The 27,924-nt window shown below is 43.4% G+C and overlaps 1 protein-coding gene across 6 annotated transcripts; it reads right to left on the reverse strand.

The window, feature by feature from the left end:
* Positions 1–6,047: 6,047 nt before the first annotated feature.
* fam131bb (family with sequence similarity 131 member Bb) lies at positions 6,048–27,820 on the reverse strand. 6 transcript variants are annotated; one of them, XM_030103146.1, is made up of 9 exons: positions 27,662–27,820; positions 16,481–16,518; positions 14,101–14,136; positions 13,570–13,663; positions 11,041–11,262; positions 10,733–10,873; positions 8,842–9,173; positions 7,325–7,585; positions 6,048–6,535 (listed from the first exon to the last, which is right to left on the reverse strand). In XM_030103146.1, exons 1-9 carry the CDS (start codon positions 27,687–27,689, stop codon positions 6,317–6,319), a joined length of 1,371 nt encoding a protein of 456 aa, XP_029959006.1. In that variant the 5' UTR covers positions 27,690–27,820; the 3' UTR covers positions 6,048–6,316. The 6 variants fall into 6 exon arrangements, with proteins under 6 accessions (XP_029959006.1, XP_029959005.1, XP_029959004.1 ...); XM_030103145.1 differs by having other exon boundaries at positions 11,041–11,265; XM_030103144.1 differs by having other exon boundaries at positions 13,561–13,663.
* Positions 27,821–27,924: the final 104 nt, after the last annotated feature.

Genomic DNA, 27,924 nt, shown 5'->3' on the forward strand with positions numbered 1-27,924 from the left:
GTGAGGTTTAAATCATCCGATCAGATCAGTCTGGGTGTTTTATTATTATTATTATTATTATTATCAGCTGAGAAGGAGGAGACCTAATGTTTGGTTTCTGTGATTCAGCCTCAAGAAGATTCATGGAGGAGGAGAAAAATGGAGGGTAGGCGGGATGGGTGGGTTAAAATAAGAGGCATGGTTTGGTGATGGATGCGGAGGGATGAATCACTCAGAGACACGCTGGCAGGAGAAAAGAATGAACGGATGGAACTTGGTTTGGGTCGGGCCGAATGATGGAGTGCAATGAACGGATAAAATGAGGGAAAGGTAGGGTGAATGAACAAAAATAAACATGTAGGGTGTTGATAAAAGCGGGAGGTAGATAAATTAAGGATGAAGAGCCGACGGAAAGTAGAGGAGGAATGGAGGATGTGAATGGATGAAATGAAGGACATGCTGGAAAAGGATGAGGGTGCGTGGACGTAATGAGGGATGAAATTAAAATGTGAGAGAGGAAGATGAATGGATGAAATCAGAGATGTGTAGGTAAGTGATGAGGGGAATGGATGAAGGAAGGAATTTAGATCAGAAATTGATAAATGGGCAACAATGTTGGTTTATTACCAGAAGCACCAACATTTAGATGCACCTCTAAAGCATATTTTACTATAATGTTGAGATACCGCGCTGAAGTTTGTATGTTTTCACAGTCATGAGAATCAGATCGTTTTAACTCTGTTGAATATAAACAATTCAAGACTTTGTTATTGTTAACTGTATCATAAGAAGACTTATTACTAATTATATTAGTATTGTCCATTAAAAGACGTTAGTTGTTGTAAAACCAAACTAACAGGATTTTGCATGTATCATTCTCATAATTACAGATCATATGCTTCTACATGAAACATTCAAAAACGAATAGAACGCAGAGAAATATTGCTTTCACAGTGAACAATCGCCCAATCACAGACCGAATGTCAGACGGTGCCACAAGTGTTTGAGAAACTTAAAGCGGTGTTTAATAACTGACAAATTTTTAAAGTTAAAGCTGTCTTGGTACTCACTCAATGCATGGTTTGATAACATGGTTCTCTTGATAATTTGAATAACAAGTTAATAAAGTAAACTGAGGCAATTTCATAGGAGGCTTGGCAAAAACCTAGTTTTAGGAGGTCAACACAAAACATGCAGGTTCATCCGGTAGTTTTCATAGTGTGTGATTTTTCCAATAACAAATTCAATCTAAACGTGACAGAATAACAAAGTTATGACTAAAAGTTGATTTAAAAATACTCCTATCCCAAAAGTAAGTGAAGCTTTCAGCTTTGTATGTGCAAGGTTTGGCGACTTTTGTAAGAGTGAGATTATAAAGTAATAAAATTTGACAATGGCACTGTAAATGTCGGAATGAAAGTGCATCACACTGAAGAGAACAAGCATTTCAGTGCAATCCATCAAATAAGTCACTATGCAACAAGGAAAAGGCAGCGGAAAACCAAACTCTCTCGTTTTTCTTCTTCATTAAACTTGACTATCTGTGAAATCTCCTCATTTACTTTCATTACTTATTTCATGCGAGTCCAGGTCACGGTGGAAAGGAGCTGACCCCATTTGACATTGGATGAAGGTCAGCGTGCTCTGTGAGCAGGTCACCAGTCCATCAACACAGAGACATGCGTGCCGCGCACACATGCACACACAGATCGACAGCCAATTTGAGGTCTTAACCCCGTCATTGTCAGATTTCCTAACTGCATTTTCCATATGTCAATATGGAAATGTCAAGTTAAGCTGTTCTTGTGCAAACTGTTTTAGTATGAATAACATTTTATACGAAAGAACATCTGGGACTTAATGAAAAAGAAATGTGATTATTAGGACTGAGGAAACTTGAGATTGTAAGAAGAAAGTGCAAAACCCAGTGATACTGCTCACAGGCTCCAAGAGAACATGCAAACACCACTCAGAAAGGTGCTGACAGGAAATCAAACCTGGGTCTGTTTGCTCTGTCGGAACCACTGAGGTACCGATTGAAAATAATCAAAAGCTTTTATAGTAAATTCAATATTGGATGAGATATTCCTACTAAAAAACATGGATCAACCAAAAGTACCTGTCACAGGAATCCATTTCATAACATTTATAAGAAAATATCCTTGAGCACGCCACTATTGTTTTGTGATGAAGGTCAGCAATGTGTATGGGAGAGTAAACAAACAGGCAGATTGTCCTATAATAAAAGCCTATGCGTGAGAATTTGCGGTTAATATTCTTCTGCCATAGAATCTCAGATCCGGGCTGGAGAGGAATGTTTCTGGAAAAGCATGACAGGCTGGATCACACTGCTGCCAGTTGCTCAGTGATTGTAGTTTGGTTTGCAGAAGCACAGATAAGCTGGCCAGAAACACAAGGTCAAAAAAATATAATACATTCCCCACGTTTTAACACTCCAGAGAGACAAAGGCAGGAACATTTGAAAATCTAATTATTCACCCCCTGAGGAAAGATATCCACACATATGCACAGCGAATGCCATTTGTTGGTTTGTTTATTTGCTCTTTCTCCACCGGAGGAAAAGAAGAGGAGACAGGTAAAAGGAGCTGGAGGGCGAGTAGGAGGCTCCATCGTGCAGGAAGAAGAGGGGAAAGGAAGAGAAACGAGGAGAAAGGAGAGTCGCTGACAGAAGAGAGGAAGGGGAAAACCACGTGGAAGAACCATCCTGTGATAACCGTCCAACAAGCATGCATCGGTGTGGATGTTATGAGTGTTAACTGGTGTCGACAGGCACGCTGCCTCGTTTCAGACAAATCAGTCCCAATTTTATGCAAAGTTTTACAGAAGCCATCCAAATTTATACAGCATTTTATACAGCGGTTGCTCTTTTTTTCTTTTGTCACACATTTCCAAATTACACTCATGTTAACATGTCTAATTACCCTCTGATTGATGTAACAATGTGATGCTTCGATTCTTTTTTCTTTTTCTTTTTTTTTTTCAGGCAGTGATTCTTCCAACAAGACAGTCAGGACAAATTACTGTACACAAACGAACAGACAGACGTACACAAATATACAGAACACATACGAAGAGAGGGACGGAGAGAAAGAGGGGGAGAAAGGCAGAGGACCAGAAGCAGATTTTGAGCATCATGCCTGCAGACAAGTTGTTGTAACTCTTGGAAGATGGCAGTAGAATTACACGGAAACGAGAAACTCAACCTTTCAAGTTAACAAAGGCGTGATCAGTAAACCTCAACCTCCACAGAAATATATTTGGCTTCTTCTTATTTGTTTATTCATTCATTTAGATTTTGATAAACAACAACAACAACAACAATAACCAAAAAATAACTCAACTGAGGTAAAAAAAAACAAAAAAAAAAAAAACAAAAACCAGCAATGAAGTAAAACCCGAACTGAAGCAGTGTCTTTTCTGGTTGAATGGAGTCCATGCGATTGATGCGACAGATGTTTAGCAAAAACAGTCGAGCCCAAAAATAAGCCTTGATGGTTTTTTTCCCCATCAACACATAGAAAGCAAAAGTCTTTGCACCACGTTAAAGTCTTTGACACATAAAGGAAAAAAAAAGATACTGCTCCCACAAGGGTTTGGTACCTACATGAACATAAGTACTCTGTACAAGCCGTCACATTATTCTTCCCCCGCCCAGTAATCGTTCAATAAATAAATTAATGTGTGCCATTGAGTAAAGACATTCCGTTTGCAGTTTTGAGCCCTCGTAAGATGTTTCTGCGACCTGCCGGAGTCACGACGGGAATTCTTGGAGTTATATAAACTGAGAGCTGCCCACCTCTTCATCTCCTCCCCAGGTGTAATTTTTCTTGGAGTGAAAGTGCTCAAAACCAGACTAAAACCAGACTGCTTTACAGCAACGACACCTATACTAACTTATACTGGAAGGGGTTTCAACAAGTCAGTAGAAAAATAAACATTGTCCCCAACATTGCATAAAGAAGCAATTGATAAATAAATTCATTCAAGTCATTGAACTGCTTTTTTTTTTTTTTTTTTTTTTAAATCCTAAAAGTTTCTCACACAATCATCAAAGTGGGAGGAGAAGGTGCTCCCCAACGGCGAAGACGAGAACAGTGGTTCGATATCGTTGTGAAGTTCATCAGTGAGTCATGCACAGAGAAATTCATTTGTTTGTTCACTGCTGATGTTTTAGCTCCGCTTCCCGCTGGAAAACACCCGTCCTTCCTCAGGTGAAAGAGGGGGAGGGGGTAAAAAAAAAAAAAAAAAAGGAATGAATAGATGACACCATGCTTCTCAAACATCATTATAATCACGAATACGCTCCGGGCAGCTGCTTCACAGTAATAACGCCGAGCAGGAAGACGCCGATCTGTTCGCCTCTAGAGTTCAGTCCCTGTCTTCTTGTTCTTATTCCCTGATTGGCTGATTGAGCGGCACGCGGGCTAAAGTTTCCCCCCCGTGGCCTCAAAGCCCCGCTGCTGCTGTAGTTTCCCGCCAGCTGACGGGCCCAACGCGGCCCTCTGGTCTGAGTGATCGCTCTATTTACAACACAAACATTCCTCCGTTTCATCTGTCTTTCTGTGGCGGTACACTTCAGGACAACAAAAAAATAAAATGGAAAAAAAAAAAAAAAAAAAAATCTTCAGGCTAAACTGTGAGAACAATCCCAAAAAATAAAGTGGGACCCAAGAGGTGTACAAAAATAAAGAAATCATACTGTAATCGAACAGCTGTTACTGTGAGTGAGAGGCAATTTTTCTATATACTCAGACTATTTACATCTACATGACAGAACTGACACTGGTCTGTTGGGAAGCCAGTGTTCTGCCTGCCTATTGCTGGTTACAATTTAGATATTTGTGTATGTGTGTGAGCATGTGTGTCTGTGTCTGTGTCCATGTCTGAGTGTCTGTGTGTGTGTGTGTGTGTGTGTGTAGTGGTGTTCTTGGTGAGCCAGCAGTGAATCCATTTCCAACACATTTGAAAGACTCTCTTTGTTTCTAAAGAAACCACTTGGTTCTCTCTCACGTGAACCACGAGGAGACATCAAAAGCAGCAGCGGCGGCGGCGGCGGCTCCCGTCCGGTCTCTTGTCTCCCGGTACATTCAAAATAGTGGTTATCATCCTCGACTTAGCGTCAACTACGTCTACCCAACGAAAAAAAAAAGCAGCTGAGGGTTCGTGTTGTTAAGTGGCTCGGTTTTGGTTGTCGGTGATGCTGAAAGCTTTCAGAGTGGAAACTGGGTAACGTCAACAGTCCAAAGGCAACCTCTGATCTGTTGGATTGCATCAGTGCAAAAAGAGATTCGCATATGCAGCTCTGTCTTTATTTCCTCCACTCGAGCCCACCGCAGGCCCACTGTGGCCACACCTGGGATACTATGGTTTCAGTGCAAAGTCTATACAGTGCTGTATAGTACAGGTACTCCATAGTACTCTGAAGAAACATGCATACAGAGCGACAGAGTAGGAAGCACACTATCTTACAGTACAATCCTTATCTGTGCAGTGTTTAGGGTGTGCAGTCCCTGGGTTGTGCCTCGGGCATCCTGGTGCCACAACATCATAGAGAAATTCATTTTATTAGACGGTTAAACTGCATTTCACTGAAATGCTGAGACTTTCTGAGCCTGTTTTTAATTACCGTGATTTGTAATTTTGCGTGGGATGCTAATCGTAAAGTTTATCTTATGGGCTTTGATGCAACATTTGATTAAACACGATCCAATGTTTTGAGTAACAGCTGTAAACAGAGTAGCTCTCCCTTAGGAAAACTTATATTTTATCATACACTTATACATAGATTCTGGTTCTTTTTCACTTTATTACAAAATTATTGTTATTATAATGTTTCCTTACGTAGATTTTTGTTATGATTGACGATGACAGGGTTGAGTTGCTTGTCCTCATAAAACGCATGCATGTTTCCACTCCCCTCTTCTTCATTTCGACGTGGTCTTATTTCCCTGAAGGGAATGCTCAAGTCAGATGGTGCTCCTCCTCCTCCTCCTCCTCCTCCTCTTCCTCCTCCTCCTCCTCATCATCATCATCATCTTCTTCTCCATCCTCACTCTCCTCTTCAATTACCTTTGGGATGTAAGGCTTACAAAGAAGTAGGTGTCCTTAGTTGCATCAGCTCTCGTCTCATTTTTGAGTCCACTTCCAAATCTGTTTCTCATCTTTTTTTTTGAAGAATTCAATTTGAAACCAAAAAAGTCGTGTTCTCGATACCTGAAAAGGAACAGATTAATAGATATATGTTGTAATATTACTCTCTTTCCTCGCAGACTCCCCCGTTCAGTTTGTGATGAGGAGTCTCCTGACAGCCAGGACCTCAGTTGGTTGCCATGGAGGCGGGCGGCGCCCCCTCCTCCTCCTCTTCCTTCTCCTCTAGTGTCTGAATGAGGCCGGAGGTGACATCGGAGGCCTTCCGCTCCGTGATTGGCTCTGCCGGTGGTTGTCCCGGGCTACTGCCACCGGAGGCATCCCCTTGTTGCGTGGGCGGGGTCAACGTGGCCGACTCGGGCTCCACGCCCAGTGTCACCTCTTCTTCCTGGACAGGACGGACGCAGAGAAACACACACGGTCGGTGAACAAGCTGACTTCTAACTGACAGGTTTCATTTCATTAATGATAAATGATTTTTTTTGAAAATCTTTTTTTTTTTTCTAGTTGTCTTTCATAATTTGGCAGGCTGGTTTATCCCGCGTGATTCCTAGAGAGAGGCTCACCTCCTTCTAACACGTCACACGGGCACAGACAAATCAATCTGACTTTGTGGAGATACTGTCTTATCGGCTGCTGTTTATCTGACACATCTACTTTGTGACACAGACTTTTTTCTCATGTTATTTTCTCTTATTTGGCTCTTTGGTGAGGTGAACTACAGTCATCTCGGTGTTCGATGGCAAGATTTCTGATTCAGCAGCTGAAAGGTTTATCATTCAAAAGCTGTCGGGAGGTGATGAGCGCTCGTGCCTCACAGTAAGATTATCCCAAGTTCAATTTCAGGCTTGGGCCCTTTTTCTGTGGTGTTTGCATGTTTTCTCTGTGCATGTGTTGTGTTCTTCCAGGTTCTCTGGTTTCCTCACACACTTGACATATTAACAGTGGACTCATACAATATTTTTTCACGCTCTGATTTTCAACACAATCTCAGGAACTAAAACCAATCTGAAAGCAAATCCATGTTTACGCTGGCAGCTGGCGTCCGGGACACTCGAGGTGCAGTCAATGGAAGAGAGCTGACAGTCTTTCACAATGCTTGCACAGCAAATTGCAAAATAAAATATTAATAGAGGAAGAGATCGTTTTACGTAATCAAACTCCAACTTCACCTCACCTTGACCTCCTCCTCCTGCTGCTCCAGTAACGGGGAGTGTTCAGATCCCACCATCTCCTCTCCGGAGGGAACACACAAGCTCGGCTCCACCACCGCCGCCACGCCCATGTAGCCGCCGGCTTCCGCCTGATAGGCCTCCATCTGGCCCGTATTCCACAGATCAACCAGCGGAGGGTGAACGGGATGGACCAGACTGTGGATGGTGCTGTTGGGCGTCGCTTGCAAAGAGTGGTTGGCACTGTGCAGCCTGTGCTCCAGAGACTAGAAAAAAACAAGGATGAGACTGTGATCAGGAAATGTGAGGGCCAAGCAGTGTGAAGAACAGACAGAGCTGAGATCTGTCACTCCTTTGTAACGTGTTTACCGGCTTCAGGCCACGTTTTGACGGCACGTTGTTTGTCAGAGGCGACACAATGCCAAGAATTTTCAATACAGAAGAAAAAAGTTAATTTACACCAGTGGGGTCTGGGTTCAAATTGGAAGGATGCCACAGAAAACTATAAAAACACTTCAATAAATCTAGATCGAAGCTGTACCGAGCTTAAAACTAGTCATTATGCATGGATTTGTTACATACATTGAAATGACATTTTAAAAATGTCATATTTGGAAAGTGAACTAATTATTTGTAGTTTAGTCTTTATCAGGCAAGTCAACCATATTGTGAAATCTCTGCATGTCTTTCCTTTTAAATCCAACTATTACACACAGATGATAATCACTTTCTATTTTCTATTTGAGTTACGAATATGAAGATAAGACTAAACATTGAGATCCTGTAGATACTTTCCCTCTTCACTGGAAAAGCAGACGTATGCTCCGTTAAGTCAGTTCATCTTATTCAAATTGAAAAAGATATAAATTAGGAAAAAATGTGCTTGAGCAAAGCATTGTACACAAAAAGCTAAAGTAATTTTTCAAACAAATGTGAAATGATTTTAGTAAGTCATATTTAGGATATTTTGAAAAAAAAAACCATTAAGAAATGCCTAAGTTTTACAGAAATCAATGATGCTTTTTATATTGATTTCAGAGTAATATATAAATAAAATGCTAGGCTGTGGTCTTTAAGTGAATGTCCAGTATGAGGTTCCACATTATGGAAAGTGGTTTCATAAATATCCGTGTTGTTTGCCTGACTGGTCCACGATGTAGTTCTTATGCCAGTCAGTCATTCTTTGAGCAAAGCTCTTGACACATGTGGTTGGAAACATAAACAGGAAGAAAAATAAAAGCATAAATAAATGTGATTATTTCACTGCCGCTACGGTTACTTAACTACAGCGAAGAAATCATTTTGGGACTCTTAAGAGGAAACCTGCAAGGTAAGAGTTTTCTGAAGACACAAATCATGCGTCACAATATGAAAATTACAGCCTGGCAGTTGTTTGAATCCACCCCTCAGTTTCTCAGACGCTAGTTGTGTCCTCAAGGTTAATGCATCACTGTAGTGACTTGGAGCGGCACTAAATCTCAGCCACACACTACTGAGCCTCCACCTGCTCTCAATCCGTCACCTGCTGTTGCTGATACTGCAGGAGCTGCTGTTGCTGGTAGTGTTGGATCTGCTGGATCTGCTGCAGCTGTTGTAGTTGAGTCTGCTGTTGGAGGCTGAACTGCTGCTGCTGCTGCTGCTGCTGCTGCTGCTGCTGCTGGGACAGGAAGTGAGCCGCCGCCTGTCCGTCGTACCCGTCGGGCCCCATAACGTAGGAGCCAGCAGGGGGAGACGCCACACCGGAGGGATCGTTGTTGATGGGCTCCCAGGCGTCGGAGGAGGAGAGGCAGTAGTGGCCCTGGGAGACGTACGTGTGAGGCCACACCTCTGCCGAGGAGTGGTGCAATATCTGATCTGGAAAAAAAAAAAAAAAATGAAATAGCAGCAGCTGCCGTGAGCGCTGTTCAGACTGGGAGAGCAGATGGGAGGAAGAACACTGTGTGGTTCAAAATGCTAAAAAGCACAACAGGCTGAATCATTTTGATCTAGCATCAATAAATACAAAACAGAGGATTTTTTTTTTTTTATTCAGTCTTCGGACAGAATGCCAATTACATCATGCTTTAGGAAAATATTTGTCCTTAATATATTGGCTTGTTTGTATAAATCCACCATTCGATGCAAATGAACTGATATATGTTCTGATGCAAGATTTCAAAATCAGCGAAAGCAAATTGTATAACAATGTTGTGTTATACAACATATAGAAAATTCTCTGTTTTCATTACTCTCAAGTGACAGTACAATCTATTTTAGTTTTTTGCTTTGGACAGGAATTTCCTCAATCCACTCTGTTAGTCTGTCGGTTTGTCTGCTCGAGTTTTCCTAAATAGAAAAGTTTTCACTTTGGTTGAGTTCAACTAACAGCGTGGAGTCTTCACTCCTTGTATAACACGAACATAGCCTTGCTTTTGTGAGACTTTTTTCAAAAGAAAAAGACAATGAAATGGTCCTAAAGTAAACAACCACACATTTTACTTGAAGCTGATTGATTACAACGGTAAGACAATTTTATCGTAAAATAAAAAATGAGCTTGTTTAATTAGTCTCACTCAAACTTCATGAAAAGAAAATTTTGCATGATTAAAGGGTGAATACTGTACTGAGTCAAGTTACATTTGATTTTTTTATGTCAAAACAAATTTTAAGTACAAATTGTTTCGAATATCTTACATGTCATTTTTGTTTCATTTTGCTTCCTCAAAATCTGGAAGTTTTTGTGGATGAATATAACTCAATACACTTATCAAACACATTTGTCTCGACTTTAATTAATACAAAATTGTGTTGTGAGACATCTCATTAACAGAATGTCATCCCAGTTGTAGCTTCATTACACTGGTTACTCACACTCCTCAGAGTAGATTTTATCCTTAAAATAATTATTTTTAAGCTGATATGAGAAGAGGTCCCTAAATGGCTCATCAGGGCCACTCATTAAAATACTTGGACAGCAAATTTCAAAGGATATTTCAAGACTTTGAAGTGTGAATAATCACTCGTCTACTACATTTATCTGAAGTGAAAGCTGCAGATAAGACTTAAAGTGGGCATTTTTAGGATAAACATTTCCTGAATTGGATTTATTTCGTACTGTATTTCTCTGCAACACGGACTGTTGTAACATTGCAGAACGATGTGAAAAAGCACTGTTTTTATTCTAAGTGAATCAAATCAATAAAAAGCATTGACTGGGAGGAAGTCACGCTTCACCAAATGCTGCCCAGTAAACATAACAGCAGGAACGATGTTAACGCTGGGGATAACTATTCAATCGCATTTTGAAAGACTGTTGTGCATTTAGTAATTTAATTCATTGGGGGATACGCAGGAAATGCAACTGTCACCAAATATGTTTGTCTGCCTGATCGACTGTTCAAGACAGATGTAACCTGCTTCTTTAAAGTTCTTACCTCGACTGGTGATGCTCTCCTGGTTGACCTCGCTCAGGTGAGCCACGCTGCCCTGGTTTGATCCCGACCGCGGGCTCTCGCCGTCCATCGATGACCACGCCAGGAGCGTTGCCTCTGAGATAGCGAACTGCTGCAGGATACCTGGGGTCACAATCCAGAGGATGAGTCAGACTCACAGCCAGGAGCCGCATCCTGTGAATTGGCTGAATATCTGGCATAAATCCAAACAAGTGAAGTCATGAGCTCATAATTCTGCTGATGACGGTTAAGAGGCTCCGTGGCCCCGCCCCTCTCCGGCTGTGTCCGACCTGCAGCAAAACGGGCCTCCTTCTCCCCATCGCTGAGGTCGCTGTAGGCGTCGTTCTCCAGCCGCCGCTCCTTTTCCCGCTCCTGGGTGCTGATGCGGGCCTGGGGCACTCCGCCCGCGCCCACTGTCGACATGCCCCAGTTTTGCCATTCGATCATGTGAGCGACGCGACCCTGGGCCATGGCTGTGGGCTTCGTCACTCTTTCTTTCATGGTCCGTGTGACTCCTGCTCGCCGAGGAACGCGGGACGATGAGGGAGGAGAGGGGGATGAGATGGGAGGAGGGAAAAATAAAAAGAAACAAGATGGGAGGATGTGACAGAAGGAGGAAAAGAGGAAGATTGAAAGGTTGAGATAGCAGAATTTGAGGGAAGTAGTAGAAGAGGGTGGGAAGATGAGTTTGTTGTTGGTAAATCGGGTTATGGGAGGAGGAGAAGGACAAACGGAAGGAAAGAAGAAACACAAACAGTAGATCTGTTAGAATCAAGTTTATATGCTGCTGAGTAATGGAGGTTGTGATGGCCCATGAAAATATGGAAATGTAGTAAGATAGGACTGATAAACCGCTTTTACAGCTGATGGACTATAATACTGTCACTGGATGGTCAGTATTGCAATTTCAGTAACACACACTCTTCATTGAGGAGTGGACTTTCCTCTCTTGATAAAGCCAATAGTTACCGCTGCTTCGGGCCTCTTGGGACAGTTTGTAGTTAAGCTGCTAAAGGTTTACACGGCAGGGAGACCTTCTCTGATGCCTTCAGTCTCTCCCCCCGTTCACCCACTATACAACGTCACCATTACACTACCTGAATGAGGCTCTCGTCTAATCTGTCATCTCTCCTTTCTGTCCCCACATCCATACATTCCTGCAGGATCTCTGGGTGAAGAACTGAAAGTTTGGAATCAGTGCTTCCTCCCTGCGACGTCTTTATTAGCTGCTGTTTGTTGATTTATGTCCTGTAGCTTAATAACTCACTATATTGGTTTTCTATCTTTCTATACCTTAACAGGTGAAAACAGATGACCTGAGTTTGGATCTGCAGGAGATCTCCTTTTGGTAAAAGGCAGTTTTTCCTGCCCACTGTTGTCTATATGCTAATGCGTATTTTATTTACGTGCAAAGTGCTATAAGAAGATTATGTTCTAATTGCTGCCGTATAAATTAATCTGAGTTGCTTCTGTCTTGGAACATCTTCAACTCACAATATCACAGAAGATGACTGGAGGTGGTTTGAGTCTTTTTTCCAGCCTCAACACCTTTTATATTATTTTGACACTCCAGAGTGACAACTGCAGACCAAACCAATGAATATGAACTGAAAATAATGTTAATTTCAACTTAATAAGACACATCCAGAAGGTGTCGATTTAGTAAGCATCAATTAATGATGCATTTCCTGCATGTTTGAAACAGAACCGTTGTATTTTCTTAATGTAGCGTCGGTGGCGTTCACAAAAGTGTAAGATGAGTAAAAAAGCCTTATCAGTCAAATCCTACTATTCAAATCCCCGCAGATGGAAGAGGGAGTTGTGACAATGATTATATAAATAGCCGGGCGACAATGGTTGTGTGTTTAATGAGACTGAGCCGTCACCTGTTGGCCGTACTGGGAGGAGAGGAGGCGATGGATGTGTCTTGTCTGACAAAAGTGCATCATGGGACGGAGCGGGTTAATTGGGGTGACGTGGCCGTGTGGCGTGAGTAATGAGGGGTTGGCTTGTTGACATGATCACTTTTTCACACCTCTGCTCGCCTGCGCTGGCTAAGCAAGAAACCGCCTCTCTTATTCCCGTTCCCGTTCGCCCGAGAACTCGAATCGGAGCTGCTGAACTTCATCTCTCTTCACAGAAGGCAATCATTTCAAGCCACCGCGCTAATAACAACTCCGAGTTGCATAAAGGCTGCTCAATATTTCATGTGGCCAACATATGATGACACATACTGTAAATCCCTGGCTGTGACGCTCTCTGATGGTGGTGCACGAAGATGAAATTTATGAATAAATTATAAGACAAATTAGTACCACACAACACAGTGCAGCTGCTGCGCTTCGTTACACTACACTGCCAAACATTTCACTGCACCCAAATGTACTACACTGCACACAACAGCTGGACTCCATAGAAAAAAAAAGGAAACACTGCACTTCACTACACTGCACTTTACTGTGTTCAACACAACACTTTACACACCCAGACTGATTCTTGTTGGGCACGCCACGAAGTCACAACCACTTAACATAAATACACTACACTTCCCACTCACCTTCTCCTCAGAGCAACAAGCTGCATGGTGATGCGTGGTGTGTGTGTGTGTGTGCGTGTGCGTGTCGTGCGTGTGTCGTGCGTTGTTGTGGATTCTTTGCCGCCAATGGCTCGCGGGGAGCCATTGACTGATATTAGAGTGCGGGGAGGAAGTGATTCAGGGGAACCCGTTGAGGGTACCATGCTGACTCCAGCGCCCGCAGAGGGCGGAGCCAACATGGGGTCATTTACCAGTTTACATCACAGACACACACCTGACACACCTGACAGAGAAGACTTAGCCAGAGCCCCGATGCCATAGGCGTTTGAGTTCCTCTTGAGCCGGGGCAAGATCGATGTGGTGTCTTCCATAGACAGCTGGAAGGGGGGGGAAGACAGAGGAATGGAGGAGGGAGGGAGGGGGGGAGAGCATGGAGAAAAAGACAGCATGGATGGTGTGACAGGGCGCACGGAGACATCGAGACGGTGTGTGAGTGAAGAGGAGAGGTGGTGGAGACGTCAGGTTAAGACAAAAAGACACAAACATTTTGCATCAAGAAAATCCTGACTCAAAATTTACAGCGTGCTTTTTTTAAAATCGCACTAATAGGTGTTTTTTGTGATTGTGCTCACTACCGTGCACCCGCACCACAAAACCGCAAGACCGACTACAAAGCTGAAGAGGTGGGGAGGGGAGGCTGTGAGGGAGAAAGGCCTGATCTCTAGAAGGGTGACTGAAAACAAAACAGGTGAAGGAAACAAAAGGATAGGGAAAGGAGGAAGAGTGGATGAAGGAATGATGCCACGACACTTACATTGATTCCTTCCCATGAAAATTCTGAACGTCCATGCTGAGAAGAGAAAGAGGAGGAGAGAGGGATGGGGAAAGAAGGAGCGGGAAAGAATAAGAGCGTGACAGGACGGATATTGACGTGCATCGGGATGGGAGAGGGACAGAGGATCGGTCGCGCATCGCGCATGCAGGGGGGAGAAATTAAGTGAAGGGAAGAGGAAAAATAGAGAGAAAGATAGACAGGACTTTCCAGAAACAAAGAGAGGCAACAGTCAAGGACCAGAATGGCAGAGAGACGGGAGGGGATTAAACAGGGATCAGTTTATATTTGCTCAGTTATGTATAGCAGAGTGAATATGCTTCGGATGAATGAGTTTCCTCTTCAGTCACATGTGCTGCCAAAAACACTTGAAAGCCAGCGGAAAAATGTGTGTGTGCGTGTGCGTGTGTGTGTGTGTGTGTGTGTGGTAGGCACTATGGAGAGGGCAGATGCAGAGGACAACGCAGATAAGCAGGCACCTCTGCAGCACCATTTCTCTCTATCAGCTGGCCTGACGCTCACGACACTGGGAACACTGGCGAGTTACTGGCAGCGTGGAAATACTTTCACCTGCTGAACAGAACGGATGCCGGATGAAGAAAGACCAGTGAATTTATTCTGGCCAGTCACTTCGAATATTGTGAATGGATGCATAAGGATTCCAGTGCTTCATTAACAAAAGTTTGGTACTTCACGGAATATGGATTATTTTCTTGAAGTGACACCAGGAACTTGTCGGAACTATTTTTGTGAAGATGCATGCAGAATTAAGTCTGCTTATTGCTGAAGAATTGTGAGAAGGACCCTCCCCTGTGTAATCAGACCGGCCCCTCAATTATCCATGGTTGGAAGTGTTCAACATTTTCATGGTTCATATTAAAAGCATGGAATGAAGTGAATTTATTCAGACTTTTTTATGTTTTTTTAAATCTCCATTTATCTCCAGCAACTATATAATATGATATAATGTAGGTAGGATGGGCTTGAAAATACAGTGTAGCTCCTCATTTCTCTGAATCGAAGTGGAATTAAAAAAAAGAACTTGCTTTATTTGGAAAGTGCAAAACTCTGTGGCCGATTTGTTATTTCTCCAACAAGAACCATATCCTAATTTTTGTCTTCATTAATAAAACATGGCTCATCACTACAGAGTACAGTTAGGCGGCTGGTATTTTAAAAACTCAGTCGCAGAGAGAGATTATAACTTGGAAAAACTTCAGTCAGATAAAGACTCAATGAATCAAGCAGGATAGGCCAACACATTGAAATAAATCCTCTGCCTCTGCACCCTCTCTGATGCTAGAGAACAGAAAATGGTCAACAAATCACGTGATTAAATGCACTTTGTTAATGACAATGCCTGGTCCACAAAGTACATGTAAAGAGGACATTAAATATAAAGTGATAACAGGAGACCTGGGTAGTGTCAGTCTGCACACAGCATGTATTCAGAGGACTTCTGGGAATCAATATCAGTCTCTTCCCGTCCCTTTCTTCTCTTCTTTTTTTCTTTCTTGTAATTCTATTCCTTGCTCCGACTGCCTCTCTCGCCCGCTCTGAATGCTCCTTCCTCACTTTCTTTCTTCCTGTCGCACAAATGGGTGTGATGAGAGATTTAACACACTTGAGCGGTAAACCTTCGGCCCCCTTGAAGGAGCGTTCCTTAGCTCTTTTCCAAAAGACTTGACAACGCTGATATATGTGTGTGTGCGAGTGTGTATGTGTGTGTGTGTGTGTGTATGAGGCTGCGTCCTTTTTTCCGCAGGACCGAAGGGCATTCTGGGGCACAATTTATAAATAAATGATGCAATCAGTCCACAGTGCATTTGGTGGAAAAGCAGAGCTCTCTACACTTTAGTCCAAAATGGTTCCATCTCCAGTGTCGTGTCTCAGAGGGATCGGCTTTAGAGGGCGGGATAACGGGATCAGGGTGGAGGGGATGAGAGGAGAGGAGGGGAGAGGAGAGGAGTACAATAATAATGATGTTCAAAAAGTCAGAGGAGGAGTGAAAGCGATGCCTGCTGGTCTACTTTGAACCAGCACTGAGCGGCGAATCTGTCAGGCGAATAACAAGCCAACCAGCGGCTGATCAGTCTTCCAGCTACGCCTCCCCGTCTCGGGCAGGAAGGTGTAGTGGAAGGAGCGCGACGGACACTGACAAGACACGAGCTACTTCCACTAATCTGCTAGCGTCAGCGCCGTGAGGTCTGATGGAGCGAGCGGGGCGAGCTGCTGTCGCTCTCCCCGTGGCTGCCGGGGAAACCGCTGCTCGACTGCGTCAGCTCCTCGCGTGAAGCGGTGAAGTCCACTGTCAGAGGGGGCCGACGGGACGGACCAGCCAGAGGAGCTGCTGAACACCTACCTGCTCTCCATCCTTTTGGACCGGCACACCGTCTGCCGCTGAGAGTGGAACAAAGGAGGAGAGACAGAAGGACGAACAGAGAGAAAGACGGGAGAAGGAAATGTTAATTTTGTGAGAGGCAACTGTTTTACAGTTTGCACAGAAAACACAACACGCTCCATGAGCTACTGTCAGTGAAGCTTTTATCTCACGGTTCTGTTTCATTTTTCATCTTTTATGCTCGACATTCAACAGTCTTCAGTCAGTATTATCTGTTGAATTGTGAGAAAAAAGCACATGCGAACACCCTTTAAGAGCAGCACAAAAAAAAAAAAAGCTCAAGGATAATAAACATTTCTGCTCACTGTCACCTGGGAACAAACTCCAAGCTCTGGTGTTGACATGCAAAAAGGTCAAAGGTCACGTTGAGTCGTGCAGCAGCCTCACACAGACTCAGCAAGTTTTGAAATCCAAACGAATAGAACTACAAATAGATCAGCAGCCACAAAAAAAATGTTTAACTCTTCTCAATGCCATCCTGGAATGACTCCCTGCTCTCATAGCTCTATTGTTGCTAAACCAAGCACAGGAATCGTAGACGACAATCTTTACCCCACCTCTAAAACTTCACAAACTTCGTCTGACATAAATTTATAATTTTTGCATTCAGGATGAGAGTGCTCAGTGTTAATTACATAAAGCCCACCCACCGTCTCATAGGTCTTATCTTTGTGTTACACCTTTTCCCTAGTTCTCTTTATATTCAGTTTTATTTGTACAGTCTCAAGATGATCAAAGATTCATTTCACAACACGATAGTGCCTGTGAGCGACCGATACATCTGTAGAATCACTTGAATCTCTATGAAATGGACAGACAACGCATGCTTTTTGTCAACATTAAGAATTAGCGGTTGAGATTTACAAAGAGAACGCTTTTTAAGTGAAAATGTTGCAATTGTTAAATTTAATTCTATGTTATAGTAGATCGTATTGTATATTTCACTCCATTTTAGGCCAGTGTTTTGACCTGTGATCTATTCATAATTTTTCATATATATATGTATGTATACTGCAAATTGCTCTCAAACATCTTTGTACATGGGGTTAGAAATGTAAAACCTTTACTTGTAGTACATTGATTTCTTGTACATTTTTAACTTATTATATGTTGATAATCCCTTGTGACTGACACCTGAAGATGTTTCTCTTGGACAGAAAAACCCATAATCAGACATTATATTATGCTGCTGGTTGATTCTGCCTTCCTTGTTTCATTCTACTGATTTTGATTTTATTAGTCTATTTATTACCTCCTTTTGCATTTTCTGCCTTTCTTAAAGAATATGCTTCACAATTCTAAAGTTCAGGCTGTCTCCTGATCGATCAGTGCTCACATTTGTTAATAACTGTGTTCAGAGAGTTAATTTTTTTTAAACATGCTTGTGCTTTTTTAATAAAATAAAGGAAATAAAAAATAAACAAGTCATTCAAAGTCATAAATGCTTCACACATGAAGAAACTATCTGTATTTTGTTTTTCTCTGTAAATGTTGAAATATCCTCTAAATTAAAATTAATTTGAAAACAAAGTGAATTACATGTAATTCTGACCTGATATTACAGTATTTAAATCAAATGGCAGGTCATTTTACCTGCAGTGTAGATGGGATTCATTTGAAATACGCACTCTCCGCTGGATAAATGAACAGTATTATCCCTGATATTTCCTGGCTGTCCAAATCCTAATTAAAACATCGCTTTAATTAGAGAGTGTGCACTGGTAATGGAGTTTAAACATGGCTTTAGTCTCTAGGTGCTCCTCTCAGAGGGTCTGCGCTCTCTGTGTGCAACTCTCTGAGGGGCTCGCTACCCATCAGCACTCTGTGTGTGTGTGTATGTCTGTGTGTGTGTGTTTGCTGAGCCAGCCACGTTTCTCACAGCTGCATTTGGCAATCATGAGCGATTCCTCGGGAGTTCTGAGAAGCACGGAGAGTTGTAAGCTCTGTGGATGTCCAGTGATGTCTGTGACCCACTGACCCAGTGATTCAGAAACATCAGCTCCGCTCTGTCTCTGTTGGGCTCATAGATATTACCCTTCCCTCTGAACTCCATCCAGTCACATCAGATCACTGCGAGGGCAGGAGACGAGGGACAGGCTTCGTTCCAGAAATTGCCCCTTCTTACTCGATACAGATCACAGCATGAAAATCACAAATCACACCACCCTACTTCACTTGTGTTTTATACTGTTTACTCACAGGGTATTTTCCTTTTGTAAAGGCTACATGTGCATTAATATCATCTGTGGATGCACTTAAGCTGCCGCTTCCAGGAGGGATCGAATGTTTTATTTTCCTGTTTTGTTCGACCTAGTTTCCCTCAACCCACTTTGTGGGAATCTTCTAAAGTTAGCATCACTTTTGTTTCCCTTCACACCTCCGGACGTTTCACAGAGGGTGCATAAAGTTATAAATAGTTTTTTGGTTATACATTCCAATGATGAATTTACAACAACGGGTCCCTGCACTGATCTTATGTGCTGAATTCAATTTGTCGGAACACGCAGTGTGTTTGTTTATGTGGACTGACTTTAACCTGATGTCCCAGCCTGGGATGTTCCTGTTTGTAGACTGCGGAAAGCACCAAACTACTTAGAGTAAACACCAACCAGCCTGCAAAGTCAATAATTATCTCTTTATCGATAATCCTGTGAGTAGATCTTGGACAGCAACCAAACATATTTTTATCAAAGTTGCTTGAAAAATGGGGAAATGTCAAGGATATCAGTAATTCTGAAAAGAGAATCATTTAGTGACTACATGGCTAAATCACAGTGTCTCATAAACTGCATGTCTGACCATCTATCAGGTCTTCCAAAAATCTCTGAACTTCCACTTTTCCTTTTCTAAAGTAGTTGTTCCTCTCATCAGTTTCACTAAGGATGTTTCTGTCAATAAAAGTATTTATTTAAAAAGCTCTCAGGCAGAGATATATAAAAAGAAGGGGAAAAAAAGAGTAAAACAGAAGAGCAAAAGCAAAATGAAATGCAGAGAGCTAAAAGGACATGTCTGTACTGAAGACAAGCAAGATGTACACATCTGTACAATTAAGTTTTACTGGGCACAAATCTGATTTCTTGCAAAAACCTTTAATCTAATTAATCAATCCCACAGAAATGGATCGATGGATATCAATATTTTGTAGCATTTGGTACTGCTAATAGGCATGATTATACTTTTCGTTGATATACATCTAAATGTGCACAACTCTACGGCAGCTGCATCAAACACACGTCTTGTGGGATGACCTTGGAGAGTTTCAAAAGTACAAAGAAAACATTGGCTGCAATATTTCAATATAAGTAACTTCTATCAACATTCTGCCTTGACGACGAAAACCGCTGGTAAAGCTGGAATCTCATTGCTCAGGAAAATGCATTAGCATGAATTTGCATGAGCAAGGGAGTAACGGGATTTATACTGCACTGAATCCACTCAAGAAAAGCATTTCTCTTTAATAATTTATTTTCTCAAGGAAGATAGGTATCTCGTCAAGTTTCGTGAAAAATGAAGGGGAAGCTGTGGCTCAGTTGGTAGAGCAGGCTTTGCAAGGTTACAGATTTAGGCACAGATTTCCCACAGTCCATGTGGAGGTAAAATAAAGCTAACTAAAGTAAAAATACTAGTGAAATCCATTTACCATTTAAATTCAAATATTTTAAGAGTATACTTTGCAATGAAACATTTTAAATGTGTTGTTGTCTTCGGTTGAGATCTTTTCACAGCTCTGGCCACACGCAGATCAGATTAAAACACGTGTGGCCTTTTAGACTAATGGAGTTTGACACTTCTGGCATGCTGTGATGTTTAACACACCACGATGGACAAACAGCAAAAATGCAGACAATCAGGGACTTCTATTTTCAGAGAGGACGGTCACATTTATATTCTAGCACGACTTTCACGATTACAAATGAACTCTGAGTGACCTGAGAAGGATTAGTCAGGCGCGTTTGATTTTTGGCACTGTGGACCGTGGTGTGAGGTGGTTACTTATTGGCTTGTATCAGTCAGACAGAGGGACGTCTCGTTTCTGTCTGGGCGGGAGAGAGCGTCCCAGATTCTCCCCCCATCTGGGTTAAAAATCTGCCCTGTAAACACAAGCTATACATGAACATAAACACCCACATGCATCTGGTTTCCAGCAACATAATGCAGAGAGACTCATAGCACGCCGGTCTCCCTCTCCTCCTGTCCCTTCCTTCTTTAGCTTTTTTCAGTGTTTCTCCTCTTTTGCATCTCATGGCCCCATTTGGCCAGTTAGCAGATTAACAGCCACTCTACACACACATCAATCACTGTATAGCTCAAGAGTTTTAAGGATACGCGTCCATGCATGCATGCACGTACACACTCACACACACACACACACACACACACACACACACACACACACACACACACACACATCACTCAGCAGTGGAAAAGAAACATGGACGACACTTATGCAGAGTATACCATCTGAAATCTGTGCACATCATCTTCAGATGAGATAACATCAAAGTGTACTTTCCCTGTCTACGTATTGTGCCGTGATTAGTCAGAGCCGTTTGCAGTTCTCAGAATATCTCCACAGATGATGGGTCATAACCCAGCATCCCAGTGATTTCTCGAGCCGTGGCACGCGCCGTATTCCCGCGGTCGGGGAGGTGATGCTCTCAGGCTCTCAGCCTCTCGACGGCGCAGTAAGCGAATGCGTTATTCTGCTTCTGAGGAGGTAGGCAGGACGCCTCCTTGAAGGAACAGCAACAACAACAGAGCACATGACCAGAGCTCTGAGCCAGCTTTTCTTCCCCTGGCGCTCTACCCCCCCCCTCCCCCGCACACACAGCGGTGCGGCGTTGGATACCCCCCTGCGGTCGTAGGGGAGCCGGGCTTAGCTCAGTCGAGGGGAAGGACTGAGCGGCGGTGAGGGAGGGAGGGAGGGTGGAGGAATCGAAGAGGCAAAAAGAGGGAGGGATGCGACCGTGCGTAACGAACAGAGGAAGATCTGCAGCGGCTGCATTGTCAACTCCCACTCTGGCTGTAGTGGCTTGACGGCTCCCGGTGAAGTGGGAAGCCTTTAAGTGTCATCTGCCTTTTTTTACACCCAGTACCCTGCAGCAAAAAGCAGCGAGGAACCAGGGGGCTTGGTGCTTGTTTACCATGACAGCTGCAGTGAGGCTGGTTGCCACGATGGGACACCGGCTTGGAAAGCATCCCTCGTGCAGTGATCTGTGCAGATGCTGGGTTACTGAGCCACGGAGTTCAGCACGAACACAGCTGAGGACCAGAGCCCAGATGGTTGGGAGAGTTCGGCAGAAGAAACTGAGCTAAGTTAGTCTCTGGATGTCGAGAGAAAATTCAAACACAGCATGAGTGACTGCCATTAATTTGGTGTAATGGCACACCCAGATGAAGCGGCTTTGCCTGGAATGCCTCATTAATCTGTTTAGGCATGGACAGGCCCTCTTGCACAGCTTCTCAATCACAGACAAGGTAAATAACGTAGCAGTCATCTGTGGGTGGAGAGAGGTAGCTAAAAACAACAGCACAGAGAGTTTTGGAAAAAAATTGGCAGCTTTTCAGTTTTCCAGCTGACACAAACATCCACACATCCTGCAAAAATATAAAATGAATATTTAAAAGTCAAATGGGAAAAAAAAAAAACCCATTATCCAGTTCAGGTTGGATAAATGGATGTAAATCTACACTGGAGGAGAAATTGAAGCAGCTAAGTGCACAGCTGATCGCTCTTTGCATGAAGAAAATCTTTATATTCGTGTTCTTTGATATTCAAAGGGGATTTCCTTTCTTTAAGAACATGGCCTCTTTTTTATCGGGTGTTAGTAGCTGGAGATAGGAGTGACACAATCACTGCTGGTTGCACATTAATACTGAGTGCATCCACAAACGCACATCAATTCAAAAAGACACTTCCACCTTCCACCTCTCCGCCCACATGTACATGAACACATGTGTGTGCACACACACACACACACACACACACACACACAGATCAAATCGTAGAGATGGAATTTTCGGATTCACAGCATTATGCTTCAATTTCATAACTCACTCTGTGGTTGAGTCACATTGTTCAAAGAAAGGCCTGCCATCATGTGCCCACACACAGGCCTTGCACTTCTTATCAGCCACATACACACTCAAGCTCAGAATGCTATATGTGCAAGGGCATGCATACACACAACCTATATGTTGATCAACTCCCCCACACAGCAATCTGAGCTTGTTTTAATGTAACAGACACACCGACCATAAGAATTTACATTATAGAAATGTTGTAAATGCACTTGAGCATAAATCTGCAGGTCTGTGCTACGCTTGAGTCCTTGACTGTTTGAGCACATACACACACATATGCTGACACACATGCAAGCAGGCAAGGGTCATCGGGTTCCACTGTGTCTTGTGAGGTACTACATCATGGAGTCATTCACCTTGACTGTGTTCCCGTGCGCAAGGCTTTTCCAGCCTGGATGAGAGCCAATCAATCAGTCACTGCCTCCACCAGATTCACCAGTTTACAGGCGGACTGCAAACTGGCAAATCTGGGACGTGGTGTCAGATGTTGACTGCATGTCTGTGTTTGTGTGTGGGTGTGTTTGTGTGTGTGTGTGTGTAAAGACATGGTGTAGCTGGGGTGTTTGGTTTTTAATTTAATGACAGGGAATCCCTCTCTGCAACACACACACACACACACACACACAAACACACACAGTGATGGATTAAAGTGTGGAAACAACAGTGGTGCATTCACCACATTCACACCCACACATGATATAAATATAGAGCATGATTCCACAAGAGACTCATGTAAACAGGAGGTCATTTGCGGGTCCATGTATGAACATATACTTGCACATGAACAAACAGATGCACACACATAAGCAAAACGCTGCAGCTATTCGCTATATGACCTAAGTATAGGCCTGAGAGCGATTTTACTTTATTTAATATGCCATCAAGATTTTCTTCAAACCTTTGGTTTATGTTCAAAAGGCAGCAGTTGGAAAGTCTAAATTAACAGAAATTAAATAAAAAGCAGAAGTATGATTTATCATGATCAGAGAAGAAGAGAGTAGAGTAATGAAAATGACAACGCCATGTCGGCGCTTGACACTTTACGCTCTTTGCTCCAAACGCACATCAGTCTCCTCCAGGACGGAAAAGCAGTGAGGCTTGATACTGAGCCCTCAGCATGCGCAGCCCCACAAACAGTCCCACTTAGTCAACTGCAGAACTCCATATTAGTGCTTATTGAATCAGTCAACTATGTGTCAGCAGTGGCATCTTGCCAAACTGAATGTAGAGCGAGTGAAGACGTGGAGTATGCCGAAAGGCACGGCAGAGCTTCCACTGTGGAGGGGGAGGGGAGGGGAGGGGAGGGGGAGGGGAGGGGAGGGGAGGGGGGTCACCTGGCCACATTATAGGAAATAAAACTCAAGCTGAAAGAAATGTAAACAGGAACAGCGTGACTCTTTTTCATGGTAAAAACTGCAGAAAGATATTTTTTGTTTTGCACCACTGAATTTGATGGCAATTTTGATGAATACTTGACTGATTGCAATGAAGAGCCAGGTGTGGAGAAGAACAATCTAACAGAGAGGATGTGTCTGATATTAATGACGACAGTGGAAAATTAAAAAGTCTTAGGAACCCTCTCCACAGAGTGAAAGACTTGACGTAGCCACCAAAAGCTAGAGGACAGAATAAAGAAGTACAATTTTATTTCTTCTTATATTGAAGTGAGAGAACCCACAGGCAAGTGTGAACTTACACACTGCTGAAATGAACACACACACTGGTGAGATTGGTCGTACTGTCCCACATTCACACCTATAATTCCACCAGTATGGGCAGGACAGAACATGGGAGTCGCAGGCAGTGCCCTAAATTATATGAAGATTAATGCTTTGAGTGGCCGCGGAAACAGCACAGGCTGTAAGTGAACATAGGAGAAAGCTTCTAATGGGTCGGTTTAGTGATTACTAATAGCATTATAGGAATGTACAAATGGGATCTGCATCTTACTGTTGTACTAGAATTACAGTAAGACTGTGGCTAGATTTAATCTAAGTGTTGCAGACTTGATCAACATATGTACTGCACACATGCTTATTCAAAAGCAGAAGTGGTTGTAGGTTTTTATGTTTCGGGTGTCAGAACCTCTCACTTCTGATGGGGTGAAGGAAGCTGCGCGCCGCCCGTTCAGAGCATCTGAAGGCCTTCGCTATCTGAACAGGTGATAGATGGATGCAGATATTTCACCAGCTGTGCATCCCTCTCTGTTTTCACCTAACGCACTGACATTTGACGGTGAGCGGTTAACAGGGTCAAGCTCCACACATTCCTTCCCTGTCCTTTCAAACAGATCGCAAAACAGCCGCTGACATGGACCTGCTCACACTGCCAAGACAGCAAACGCCTGAACACTTCACTGGAAAAGAAAGTCTTAGAAACAGTGAGCTCACCTGAACTCTGATCTTTACTGTTTTTCAGCCCTGAATTCACAAACTAATCAATCTTTATATCATGGTTAACAAACAACAGTGGAGCATTTGCTTCTTCCTGTGGGCTGAGGGTTTGAGAAGTTTTGCAGATGCATTCTGTTTGAATATGCACAGACTGCATACTATTACAAAAATAGCAGCTCCTGGTCCATGCATCCCCTCATCTGTAGAACGATTTTCACCACGCATTGATAAAACTGATTTATTCCCTTTACCACTCCTGCCTCCTCACACTAAGTAGTACATTTTGGTTGAATTATATGTTATAAATGGCTGATCCAAAGGCAGGAAAAGAGATTTGATGATGGTAGATTGTTAAAGCCAGTCAGCAATAATCAGAGGCATTTACTTCAAAAATGTCTCTGAAACCAGTAGGCGTGTAGCATACATTTTGATCTTACGCTTTATTTTGCTTGTGGCCCCCGATTTGTACATCGCCGCTCCAGCTTTCATCTCAAATTGCACCCTGAGTATACTCCATCAACCCACTGAGCACAAATATATCAGCGGCATAGTTTCTATGAAGAATGGAGAGCATCTATAGGTGTGTGTGCGGATGTAAACAGATATTGGAGCCTGAGAATGGAGCGCACTCCCTGATATGATGGAGTTGAGGGAGATAGTGTTACCGGAGGATCGACAGCTACATCAGGGTTACTCCCGTATGGATAGATGCAGTCCAGCTGCTCTGCTGCTCCCTCCTGTTGATCTCTGCTTGGCAGCGTGGGCTGCAGTTGAGAAGCCCGATCAATAGCACACACTAAAGCCATTCTCACCCAGGATAAACACAACCACGCCTCTCCACCGGCAGCCCTGCTCCTGATTTGGTTTCGAAAACCGAAAAAACTCAGACTGAGGCACACACAAGCTGCTCGAAAGCGCCTGGTCTTTCTCCTCTTAAGTATGGTTTGTTTACACGTTTGTGTTGAGGTTATTGTGCACACAGCTCAGAATAACATTTGCAAAGGGAACGAAAAGCATCCCTTTAGTAGATGTATAATCTCTGCTACATGGGACTGACAGCCTACAGTGTACTTAAAAATGTTCTCCTTTATCGCAGCCCCTCATCACTTATCTCTGACTCAAAAAAATGTAATTGCTATTACTAGAACGGCTTTATTGAATTCGTAAGCTTCTGTGATCACTTGCGTAAAAATGAGCATCAGTATTCAGGTGGCTTACAATCAGATTAGTGTGGCACCTTCCCAAAGCCTTCTGTCGACTTCAGTCGCATTATTTCCAACAGCTGGAGTCACTGAACGCACGGGGGTCTTCAGTCCTGCCCTGCGTGTTGACAGAGGATTCCTGATATGCAAAGCGTCACACAGTGTCGTCTTCATGGATGTAGTTGCTCCAGTGTTTCTATTCAGTTCACATCTGCCTTCCTAACTGTGCCAAGTAAAGGTCATTTTCCCCTCTCCGCACTTTGCATCTGCTACATATTTTTCCAAGGTTTTTTTTTTTACATCAAGCATTTTAGTGACAACAAGATGGAGACTTTAAACTGAAATCCTGCTTGTAACCATTTATGACCCCTGGAACTGTCCTGCTGACTCCAAAGATGCTAAACGAGACTTCCTCCACATGCTATAAATATGTTTAAGAGCATGATGTACAAAGTGGCAGATTAATAATTAACACTTTAAGAAGTCTGTGCTTATTTTTATCTTTGAGTGTGATTCATGCAACACACTAACAAGTGTGAGGGACCTGAACATGCACTGCTGCAAGAAATTAGAGTCACCTTAACACCCAGCAGCTCTCCTAAAATAATCTCTTTTTTTTTTTAAACTCCTTCTCCCGTCTGTGCATCGGTGTGTTTGTTGGTGTGTTTTACATGTCAAGTTCACACAGGAGGGTCCTCACCTGAAAACTCCCATCGATGCCACACACGCTTGCCTACATGTATTTGCCCCTCCCTCTCTGCCCTCTCTCCATCACTATCCGCACGTCTACCTTCCGTCCCCGCTCGCCTGCCTCCTGCGCTGAAATTCTCCCCCAGCTGCTCGCTCTCTTATCCCCCTGTATCCCCATTATTCATGCAAATAATAACAAACTGTGAAAACGCCCCTGACAATGGCATTATCCCGTTCCTCTTTTTTCCGCTTTTTTCCTCTCCCAGCCATGCCTCCCTATGAATAAGCACTATCACAGCGTTCCCCTCTCCGCCTCCCTCCTCTCCATCCCTCTGCCTCCCACTCACACACATATACATACTGCCAAACAGCATCATAAATCAAGGGATGAGAGAGGGGGAGGAGGGAGGGGTGCAGAGAGGTGGGGGATGCAGCCACACACACACACACACACACACACACATGCATGCACACACACACACATACACACACCACAGTAGCACATTTTAACACATATTGCCTCTGACATCTTGCCTGTAAACTGTGTTTGCCGCCTCTGTGGCCATACATCCACAGCTTGCTCATACACATCAGTGTGAGAGGGAGGGAAACGGCTCCCATACATAAACACATTAAGGAAAAACTGTCTCTACACCAAACCCCTTGCTCCTGCAGGACCCCCGTCCTCTCTCCACTCCACCCACCCCCCGCCGCTCACCCCTTCCAGCTTCCCTCTAGCCCGCAGTAAGACAGCGTAGAGAAGCGGTGCTTACTCAGTCTCCTGGAGCCGATGCATCCCATGGTGTATTCACAAAGGCCCTGGACACAAGCGTGGAAGTGTTACCCAGACACCGTGCATTCTCCTTCTCCCTCCTACGACTCTCTCTTTCTCTCAGCTCCGGCTTCTTTTTCTTGCTCTCCTGTGCTCTCTCTTTTTCCCTTCGCCCTCCTGCGCTTGCTCAATCTCTCTCTCTCTCTCTCTCTCTCTCTCTCTCTCTCTCTCTCTCTCTCTCTCTCTCTCTCTCTCTCTCTCGGT

The sequence above is a fragment of the Salarias fasciatus genome, chromosome 11 (genome assembly GCF_902148845.1).
Source record: "Salarias fasciatus chromosome 11, fSalaFa1.1, whole genome shotgun sequence".
In the NCBI taxonomy this organism is placed as follows: Eukaryota; Metazoa; Chordata; class Actinopteri; order Blenniiformes; family Blenniidae; genus Salarias; species Salarias fasciatus.